Source organism: Cynocephalus volans, chromosome 2, assembly GCF_027409185.1.
Source record: "Cynocephalus volans isolate mCynVol1 chromosome 2, mCynVol1.pri, whole genome shotgun sequence".
Taxonomy (NCBI): domain Eukaryota; kingdom Metazoa; phylum Chordata; class Mammalia; order Dermoptera; family Cynocephalidae; genus Cynocephalus; species Cynocephalus volans.
Genome location: NC_084461.1, coordinates 185,994,647 through 186,005,672, shown reverse-complemented (window position 1 = coordinate 186,005,672; position 11,026 = coordinate 185,994,647). Strand labels below are relative to the sequence as shown.

At 42.8% G+C, this 11,026-nt stretch overlaps 1 protein-coding gene across 2 annotated transcripts; it reads left to right on the top strand.

Moving 5' to 3' along the window:
• Positions 1-6,188: 6,188 nt before the first annotated feature.
• Positions 6,189-10,684, top strand: SNRNP35 (small nuclear ribonucleoprotein U11/U12 subunit 35). Of its 2 annotated transcripts, XM_063087429.1 has the most exons (3): positions 6,189-6,265; positions 6,355-6,468; positions 9,830-10,684. In XM_063087429.1, the coding sequence occupies exon 3, from the start codon at positions 9,833-9,835 to the stop codon at positions 10,565-10,567; it is 735 nt and encodes a 244-aa protein (XP_062943499.1). In that variant the 5' UTR covers positions 6,189-6,265; positions 6,355-6,468; positions 9,830-9,832; the 3' UTR covers positions 10,568-10,684. The 2 variants fall into 2 exon arrangements, with proteins under 2 accessions (XP_062943499.1, XP_062943498.1); XM_063087428.1 differs by lacking the exon at positions 6,355-6,468 and having other exon boundaries at positions 6,195-6,265.
• Positions 10,685-11,026: the final 342 nt, after the last annotated feature.

Genomic DNA, 11,026 nt, shown 5'->3' with positions numbered 1-11,026 from the left:
AATTATGAAAACAATTATGAGTTACAGCAGAGGTTCTTAAAGTGTGGTCCTGGAACCAGAGGCAGAGGCATCATCTGGAAACTTTTTAGAAATGCAAATTCTTGACTCATTGAATCAGAAACTCTGGGGGTGGGACCCAGCAATCTGTTTCACAAGCCCTCTAGGTAATTCTGATGCAAGCTCAAGTTTGAAAACCAGTGAGTGTTCAAGAGGGTGGGTTTTAGAGCCAGACCACAAGTGTTGAAATATTGGCTCTGCCACTTGCAAGCCGTGTGATGTTAGGCAAGCAAATTAAACCCCACTTTGGGGCTCAGTTTTTCCAGCTGTAAAATGGGTATAAAGATAGGATGTACTTCATGAGATTGTTGTGAAGTGTTTTTGACAGTGTCTGGCACATAGTAAGTGTGCAACAAAATCAGCTATTATTATTATAAACTACTTCTATCGCCAAAATAAAGCCTGTAAATAGTTCCAATGATACATCATTATAAGAAGTTTTAAAAATGATCTTTTTAAAAATTAATATTATGTTTTTACATTCTATGATGTTGTTGCAGAGCATTTGGGAGTGAGAGTGAGAGGGGAGAGGGGAAGGAAATGGGGTGGAAGAAGGTGCAAGGAGGAGGGGTGGAATTGAGGCCTATGGCACCCCCCCTCATTCCCACAGGGGAGACCTAGGGCGGTGGGCTTCCAACAGTGGCTTGGTCATTGCTGGGCTGGGTGCAGATGTCAGGGGTGTGGCAAAAGCCCTCGCCTCCCACCACCCCAGCTCAGGAACCCAGGGCCCTTTTTGCTATGGCTTGGTGGTCATCACTGGGCTCGTTGTGCATATCTGAAGGCATGGCTGAGGCCCTTGGCCTCCCACTGGCCCACCTCGGTAAAAATAAGTTCAAAAACACTGCTCCCCAGAGATTTAAGATAGGCATGCAGCTGCGTTTTTTCTCCCCTGCTTTTGAGTAGAAACCAAAAAATAACTGAAAAAGGCAGCATGAAATAACAAGGTCAGGCCTTACTCCTGGCTAAACAAAGGAAAAAGTAAAAACAACAAAAAAACAAAAACAAAAAAAGGAAAAGAAGAGCACGTGGCTGGATTCACACTTAATAATGGAACTGCAAATGTTTGGGGACTAATGTCCACAAGTAGGAAATTTCCATTGGCAAATATCTGGTGGTCCTATTTGGTACATGAAGCAATGTAATTGTAGGGTCTTCTGAATGTATGTGGTACACTCAGTGTGACTTTCTTCCTGTTCCCTTGCATTATTTCCTGGTCTTGTTACCCTTAAATCATACATGGATACAGAAGGGATTTTAGGGATTTCCCAGTCTGATTAAAATACCTGCAATCCCAGGTCAGTGATTTCATCTTGAGGAGTTTAATGTCATAAGGAAAAGAATCTAGTTGCAAGAAGTGTAGGGCCCAGGGTACTTGTTTTGAGTCTGTGTTTGCGTAAGAAAACACTTTGTTTTTTAAACTTCTGTAATATGTTTTTTAAGGGTGGTGGGTGGGAGGAGCATTAAAGGAGATTATGGTGAAGGGACTAAAGTTCTCCACCCTCCCTCCAAGTTAGCCTCACCCCACCACTGGAATGCAACAACACCCTCCTTACAGAGTTGTTGAGAATGAAGTGAACTTAGCCCAGGGCCTGGCAGGTAATGCTAAGTGTTTGCTTTGCAATTATATTCATGTGGAACTTCTATAGAAATATCTGAGGGGCAGCCCGTGGCTCACCTGGAGAGCGTGGTGCTGACAACACCAAGTCAAGGGTTAAGATCCCTTTACCGGTCATCTCTTTAAAAAAATAAATAAATAAAAGATTTTAAAAGGACACAGTTTTTTTCTTGGCAAGCATTTCTCTGAGGTCTCTCTTTTCCCATGGGTTATTTGATATTTTGAACCTTGGTCATGAGGCAAGATGACATTATTTACACAAATGTAAAGTTGCTTTCCAGTCAGACTAAAGCTGCAAACTGGCCCTTACTATCCAGACCCTGGGAAACGAAGGAACTCATCAGTAAAGCTATGCTGATTCCACCCCTCCAGCAGGACCATGAGACAACAGCAAGGATGGGAGCAGAAGCCAGATGGAGCCTTGGCAAGTCCTTGCACCTGGCTCCTTGCACAGAGCCCCCACAGCTCATGGCCTCCTCCCTCCTGCTTTTGATTTCCCACATTCCAGTCCCTCAACCCCTTCTTAAAAGACCCCTCAGTAAATCTGTGTCTTTGAGATGGCTTTAGTCTGGCCATTCTCCTTCAGGTTTACTGGAGAGATGGCTTTGTTGGAATGAGCAGGACTGAAGCCATGTTGAGACCTAAAACCACCTGGGCTGCAAGGGGTGGGGGGTGGGATTTTAAAAAGGACAGTTTTTTTTTCTCTCCACTCTTTCTTCCCATCCCCTGACTTTCTTATCTTGCTTGCTAAATAGGAGAAAAGGCTGAGAAGCTAATTAGGACTTTACAAAGCTAATGGTTCTTTCTTTAAGACTTGTAGAGTTTTGAGAAGTGATAAGGCCAAATGACTGGAACCTGACCAAGGGCACCAGCCAAGTCAACCAGAGCTCTGCGAAGCAAAACTACACAGAAGACTGCAGAAGAGTTCATTCTAGTCTGCAGCAATTCAAAATCTTGCAGGGTCCTGACATAACAACAAAGATGAGAACAGAAACCAGCCGAGGCCTTGGAGAGACTTTGTATCTAACTCACAGACATGGACTCCTGGCTGCTTATGTCTCCTTCCCTCCTACTTTTCATTTCCCACTTTCCATTCCCTCATCTCCCTCTTTAAAAACCCCTCAGGAGGGCCGCCCTTGGCTCACTCGAGAGAATGTGGTGCTGATAACACCAAGGCCACGGGTTCGGATCTCATATAGGGATGGCCCGTTCGCTCACTGGCTGAGCGTGGTGCCGACAACACTAAGTCAAGGGTTAAGATCCCCTTACCGGTCATCTTTTAAAAAAAACAAATAAAAAAAAATTAAAAATTAAAAATTAAAACCCCTCAGGAAACCCGAGTCTTTGAGATGGCTTTAGCCTGCCCATTGTCCTTCGGATTTCCTGGAGAGATGGGTTAGCCTCACATCTCTCCTCAGGTCACTGGTTTTCCTGAATAAAAGCTGACTTCCATCTTCACCAACATTTGACTTTTGATTGGTTTGCTTTTGTCTGGGGGCAGGCAGCCAGACCTGTATGTTCTATATCAATTTTGGGGAGCCTCAGCCAGGAGCTGAGTATGCTCTAACAGGTTAGCCTCACATCTCTCCTCAGGTCACCAGTATTCCTGAATAAAAGCTGACTTCCATTTAGCATGTTGCTACCACGCCTTGAAATGTAGCTAGTCTTAATTGAGATAAGCTGTAAGTATAAAATACATATCAGATTTCTTTCTTTTTTTTTTTTTTTTTAAAGATGACCGGTAAGGGGATCCTAACCCTTGACTTGGTGTTGTCAGCACCACGCTCTCCCAAGTGAGCCAACTGGCCATCCCTATACAGGGATCCGAACCCATGGCCCTGGTGTTATCAGCACCACACTCTCCCAAGTGAGCCACGGGCTGGGCTGGCCCTCATATCAGGTTTCTGACTTAGTGCCAAAAAGAGAATGTAAACTATCTCATTAATAGTGTTTCTACTGATTACACGTTGAGAAGATGTTTTGGATATATTGAATTAAATAAAATATATTGTTGAAATTAGCTTTACCTGCTAATTTTTACTTTTTTAATGAGGCTACTATAAAATTTAAAATGACACATGTGGTTCATGCTCCATTTCTGTGGAACAGCACTGTCCTACACCAGTGATGTCTGACAGAATTCTACAGCAATGGAAATGTTCTGTATCTACACTGTCCACTATGGTAGCCACTAGCTTCATGGGGCTATTGAGCACTGGAAATGTGGCTGGTGCAACTGAGAAACTAAGTTTTTAATTTTATTTAATTAAAGTTGAAATTTATACAGCCACACGTGGCTAAGGCTATCATATTGGATTGCAGCAGTGTGTTCTTGACATCCATGTATGCAGATACTCTCGCACACACATATATTTACATCTTTTATTGAGGTATAACGTCTTTATACTTTTTGTTTTGTTTTGGTTTTGGCAGCTGGCTAGTATGGGGATTCTGAACCCTTGACCTTGGTGTTACAAAGTGGTGCTCTAACCAACTGAGCTACCCAGCCCACATTTTTTTGGCAGCTGGCTGGTACAGGGAACAGAACCCTTGACCTTGATATTATAACACTCATCTTTATACTTTAAAGTGCACAAATCTTAAGTGTAAACTTGATGATTTTCCTATAAATATGTAACTGTGTAACCACTGTCAAGATCAAGAAATAAAGCATTTCCAGTACCCCAGAAAGCTCCCAATGCCCTTTCCTAATTAATTTCTTCCTCCTGAGAGACACCCCTTGCTGTGTATTAATTATATCCCCCAAAAGTTCATGTATTGGAAATTTAATCTCCATTGTGACAGTGTTAAGAGGGTAGGAAATCCTATTATGATAATTGAAAGGTGGGGCCTTTAAGAGGTGACCAGATTGTGAGTAATGTGTGAATGGATTAATCCACTGATAGTTTAATGGGTGGTCATGTGTGTGATTCTGATGGCTTTATAAGGAGAGGGAGTGAGAAGCTTAGCTCTCCCTTGCTCAGTCCATTCTCACCATGTGATACCCTGTCTTGCTGTAGAGAGTTACCAGCAAAAAAAAAAAAAAAAAAAGCCCTCACCTGATGTGTTCTCTGGACTTTGGACATCCCAGCCTCTGAAACTGTAAGAAATAAATGTTATTTCTTTTTAAATTACCCAGTTTCAAGTAGTCTGTTATAAGCCACAGAAATGGATCAACACACCCCTATTCTGACCTTTATCACAAGAGATTAGTCTTGCCTATCCTTGCACTTCATATAAATGGAAACACAGTAAATTCTTTTGAGTCAAGCTTCTTTGCTCATCATATCTGGGAGACATTCAACCTCATCGTTGAAAGTAGCAGTAATTTATTTTTTTTATTTCAAAACACTAATATATTTTGAATATTTAATTTTGTTTTTGTTTTTGTTTTAAAGATGACCGGTAAGGGGATCTTTACCCTTGACTTGGTGTTGTCAGTACCACGCTCTCCCAAGCGAGCCAACTGGCCATCCCTATATAGGGGATCCGAACCTGTGGCCTTGGTGCCATCAGCACCACACTCTCCGAGTGAGCCACAGGTGGGCCCTAAAAATAAGATTACCTTCTAAAAATAAGATTAGAATCAAAATGAGCTCAGTCATCTGCAGAAATCACACACTGGTAATGGATTAATCAGAAAATAGGTGGCTGAGGAATTTTATAACACACATCAGCAAATTTAAGAAAGCAGGGCTGTAACAACGAATTTCAAGTTGTAACACAATCAAGTCCTAATCTAATCGAATACGTCGACCTATCAAAAACGAAACGTAATCACAATGTATAGATCTCTCCATTCTACAAAATTTATGGATCACACAGTTCTCTGCTCTCCCTCTCTCCCTGTTATAGATGTGGCCTTTTTAACGGTGATTCTAGTGGCATGGGTCTTCCAGTACGCTTGAAGAATCACTTGGACACTTGCAAAAAACTCAAATTTCCAGAGATTTCGAGTTCATAGATTCGCGGCTGGGCCCAGGGAATGGCATTTAACAAGTTCCTACAAGATTCTAAGGATAATGGCTCACAGGCCACTTTGAAAAAAATGTTTTTGCTTGAGTGAAAACGAATTTATTAAGTCTAGGGGTTAGGAAAACTCTGGGATTATGTACGAAATTTTATGTGAATCAACATACTCATTTTCCGAGGAAGAAATCATATAATTAGATTCTGAGTCTAAGCTGTTCCCAGAGAACTAAGTGCACATTCGACAGTCTTTAAACTCACTTGTTCAATTTAGCGATTTTTGTCTTCGTGTAAAAAATTAGAAAAAAGGGGCCGGCCCGTAGCTCACTTGGGAGAGCATGGTGCTGACAACACCGAGTCAAGGGTTAAGATCCCCTTACCGGTCATCTTTTATAAAAAAAAAAAAAGAATAGAAAAAAATGAAAGCCCATTCTTCTTGGAAGGGGTACGTCCTCTATGATCAACGCATGTAATTAAATTTCTTAAAGCAAAAGGGAAACCAGCGTCTGTGGCGAATCTGCTGTTTCCGATGTAAAGGTCCGGTCGAGGCCGGCGCCAGCGAGCTTCCGTCGCTTGGAACCGGCTGCCCGTCTCCGTGGGAAAGGGAGCCCGAACTTTCTTGAGGTGAGTGGAAGCGGCTCGGACGGAGTAGTGCCTAAGCCGTGGGGGAGGAAGAGGGGAAGCGACCTCGACGCGTGTCCACTCTTGTGCAGGCCGCCATGTTGAAACCTGGCAAAAGGGGAGACCTTTTGGTGTAGTGCTGCGGCAGGCAGGGACCAGAGCTGGGTTGGAAAGACGACTCCTCCCTCCTTGTGTCCACGCAGCAGGTGAGGGGTTTGGGGGAGCCTGCCTCGAGGGCTGGCTGGATTGGGAGGGGTTTGGGGAGTACAGCATAGGCTTTTCCACCGAGAATTCCGCCTTTGCCTTCACGGCGCCACTGCGCATGCCCGGTGGGCTCTGCGGGTCCCGCCTTCAGTTTTGTTTCGCTCTTGGGTGGGAAGCTCAGGAAACTTTAATTCCAAAGACCCAGTAAGGAGAGACTTAAAAAAAAAAAAAAAAACTTTATTTGTGTAACAACTTATAATTATGAAGCAGTTTCTTAGACACCACGTTATCTAATCTTCACAAAAACCTAGTGAAATGGCAGTTAGCTACATTTTACAGATAAGAATCCCCAAGTTAAAATTTAAATGACAACATAGGACTAGGTCTTAAATCTGGGTGTCTGAGTTCCAATCCTGTGCTCTTTTTCACTTTCCCACACTTTTGTCTTTAATGCACCCACCTCCATCCCCACCATTTCTTAAATCTCAAAAAATGAGGAGAATGTAAAAATCCGAAGAGATCGTTGTAGTAAATCTCAACATAATGCTGCAACGGAAGAAATATATACACCTAGAGGATTAATGAGGGTGAAGCCTGCTGTTCTCTCTGCAGTTAGCATTGATAGAAGCATGCAGATGAGCGATGACAAAATGCATGCTTATCCCTTTGTAATTCTCTTTGATTTTAATTTGAAGAAGTGTTAAAGCTTGGAACAGGACCTTTGACTATGTACAGTAATGTCAGTTTTATTTGGAGAATCTCTGACTTTTTTCTGTTGAACAGGAAGGGATTCTCACAGGGGTGGGGTCTGGTCTCAGCCTCAAACCTAGAATCCTGGTGTTTTTTTCTCATCCCTCTTTCCAAAGCCTTGTATTTTATGAAAGGCATCTGAGGAAATGATTAAGAACTCAAGCCCTGTAGTTGACACAGCCCGTGGTACTAACTCCCCTACTGGGCTACTTCTTAGCTTTGTGATTTGGGGCAAAAGATAACCTTTTTGTGTCTGACCTTCCTGACATGGCAATAATAGTAGTACCTACATCCAGGTATTGTTGAGAGGTGAGAGGAGTTAAGAGCTTAGCACAGTGACGGAGGTGGAAAGTAAGATTAGATGCCAAGAATTTTAGGCCCAGTAGAATGGGATCACTATAGAGAATACCAGAGCAGGGAGAGACTGAAATAACATAATGCTATCTCTTCTTTTTTTTCACGTGGAGAAATTCAGCTATGAGAGAGAAAAGACAGAAAGTAAGTTAGAGCCAGAGCCCAGACCAGGACTGAAATTGTTTCACTCTTGTCCCGTGTTCCTTCTGTTGCTTCAGCTGTTTATCATCTTTTTGCTGATAAGGATACCAGAGATTTACAAAAAAAAAAAAAAAGACACCAGAGAGGCATCGTCTCCAAAGTTGCTTGTTAATGATGACAGGCATACATTGCCCTCCTTTTACAATTTGATGGTAGACAGTGCAACGTTGTTCTGCCTCTCAGTTTTCAACGAAGGAGTCCTTGTTTTCTGATTTGGACAAAAACAAGTTCTGTGAATTTTGACTGGAGTTGGTTCAGTTCCCCAGCATTTATCAGGAAGTGCCCTAGGATCTGGAGACACCAGACTGAAGAGTGTTTACTGTGCATTGGGCAAAACATGATCAGTATTACAGAAGAGGTACAATGAGCTGTAGGAGAGATGAATTTGCTTCATGGGGGAGGGCTTTGAAGCTGGACTTGGAAGGACCAGTAGAATTTCCACAAGTGGAGATGTGGGAGGTGGAATGGAAGAGAATATTTCCAGCAGAGGAAGTTGCACTGGGAAAGACGTGGGACTGGGGAATTGGGGCATATTCAAGGAGCAATCCTGGGTAGTTTACGAATTGGTTTTGTGATGGGATATGGTGAAAGGCTACGTGTGAGCGTCAGAGGTCTTGAGTGCAGTGCCCTTGACTTTGAATTTTATTCTGTAGGTGTTTGGCTTTTTTACTGGGGGAAAAAAATCTACAGTGCATCGCATAAGTAATCACTCCCCCGTCATAACTCATCAACTGAAGAACAAAAGCAAAAAGATCCTTGAGGAAAATTTGAGTAAGAGAGGAAAAGTTATAGGTGCCATTTTGATAAATGTTATGGAAAGATGCTGTTGGAAATGAGAATTACCATATATATTTCACAGAGCCCTGGTTTTTAAGTAACATATTTCAGCATTGTCTCCAAAGTCTTACAGAGTTGGTCACATATGCATTAGTCAAGTCTGAAATGTTGGCACTCGCCTTACTATTTCAGCAAAGGTTCACATCAATTAATTATCATGTATCAGAAGGAATGACAACTGCAGTGTGCTTGCTGGGTGAAAATTACCATTGCAGTAAATTCCCATGCTCCAAGGTATAAATGGATTATCAGCTAAAGAGTTGAGAAGAAATCCCATATTCTTTTAGAACTAAAGAACCTGCTGCTGGGTCACTGTAGTCTTAGCTTTGCTATCTATTTACTGCAAAATGCTATAGTCAAATTACCATTTTCCCTTGTAGTTTTGGTTTTTTTATAAGTCTTTATCTTTTAGTGATGCATGCAGGAAAATTTACAGATAAGTGATGTAATATCTAGAATTTGTTTCAGAATAATCCATTGGTGGATTATTCTGGCCACTTGTGTGCTGGTTCTAGCTGGAGCCAGGTAAGGAATGCATGGAGCATTATATATTCTCCACCTTGGTATATATTTGAAATTCTTAGTGGTAAAGAGTTTTTATTTATTTATGTTTTTGGTGGCTGGTTGGTACGGGGATCGGAACCCTTGACCTTGTTGTTACGAGGCTGTGCTTGAACCAACTGAGCAACCAGCCAGCCCCAGTAAAGAGTTTTTTAAAATGCTGTTTTCCACAGCAGTTCCTAGGCTACCTTTCCTAGGACCATTTTAAAGTCTCTGAAAGGTGAGCCTGGATGTCGATCCATGTTGCCATGTTATAATGTAGTTGCTAAGCCAGATGATACACCTTTGGGTGAAACCCAAGCACGCCGCCCTCTGCTTCCTGAGAGGGAGCTGGGAGGAGTGGGGAAGGGCCTCTCTGGAGGCTGCCTGGCTTTGATACTGTCTCCACCACTTACAAGCTGGGAGGCCTTCGCCTCTGTGAGTGTCCATGTCCTTTCCTGTCTTCAAGAAGGGGGAATAAGGGCCAGCCCGTGGCTCACTTGGGAGAGCGTGGTGCTGACAACACCAAGTCAAGGGTTAAGATCCCCTTACCAGTCATCTTTTAAAAAAAAAAAAAAGAAGAAGGGGTAATAATAGCGTCCATTTCATGGGGTTTTTCTAAGGTTTAAATGGGCAGCTCAGAGCCGATGTTACATACACACTTGCTGTTATCATTCTTAGAACATGAATGATTGGATGCCCATTGCCAAGGAGTATGACCCGCTCAAAGCTGGCAGCATCGATGGCACTGATGAAGAGCCACACGATCGGGCAGTCTGGAGGGCAATGCTGGCACGATACGTCCCCAACAAAGGTGTCACAGGAGACCCCCTCCTCACCCTGTTTGTGGCAAGACTAAACTTGCAGACCAAAGAGGACAAATTAAAGGAAGTGTTTTCCCGCTATGGTGACATCCGGCGGCTTCGCCTGGTGAGGGACTTGGTCACGGGCTTTTCAAAAGGCTACGCCTTCATAGAGTACAAAGAAGAGCGTGCTCTGATCAAAGCCTACCGAGATGCAGATGGCCTCGTTATTGACCAACATGAGGTATTTGTGGACTATGAACTGGAGAGGACTCTCAAAGGGTGGATCCCTCGACGACTTGGAGGCGGTCTCGGGGGGAAAAAGGAATCTGGGCAGCTGAGATTTGGGGGACGGGATCGGCCTTTTCGAAAACCTATTAATCTGCCAGTTGTTAAAAATGACGTCTATAGAGAGGGGAAAAGGGAAAGGAGGGAGCGATCTCGATCCCGAGAAAGGCATTGGGACTCTAGAACAAGGGATCGAGATCACGGCCGGGAGAAGAGATGGCAAGAAAGAGAGTCAACCAGGGTGTGGCCCGAAAATGACTGGGAAAGAGAGAGGGACTTCAGGGATGACAGGATCAAGGGGAGGGAGAAGAGGGATAGAAGCAAGTGAGGCCCAACAGCTACAGACCCTCAAATACAGATTCAGCTTTAAGTGAAAGCATAGGGTAATTGTCTTTATACTCAGTGTAAGACTAACGAATGGTTGAATAAAACTTACTGATGATAATGGGGTCTGGAATCGCTTTCTTTCCATTCTGGAGCCTAGGTTCAAGCTGATGTTATGATCATCTTCATCAAATAGTTCTAAAGACATTTTTTTTTTTGCTTATTTTTTAATTTACATTTTAAGGATATGTTATTTAGTAGGATTGAGAAATAGTTTTGTAATTATTGGCATCTGTACAGATTATTTGTAAGGAGCCATGATTCTTATTTAATTTGGCAGTGGAGAATTTGTTTTGATTTTCTCCCATCTAGTTGAAATGATTGTTTTGAGTGCATGGCAAACAGACGTGATGACCTAAAATTATTCTCACTAATGTGTGACTCCTGGGAACCCTAATCTGGT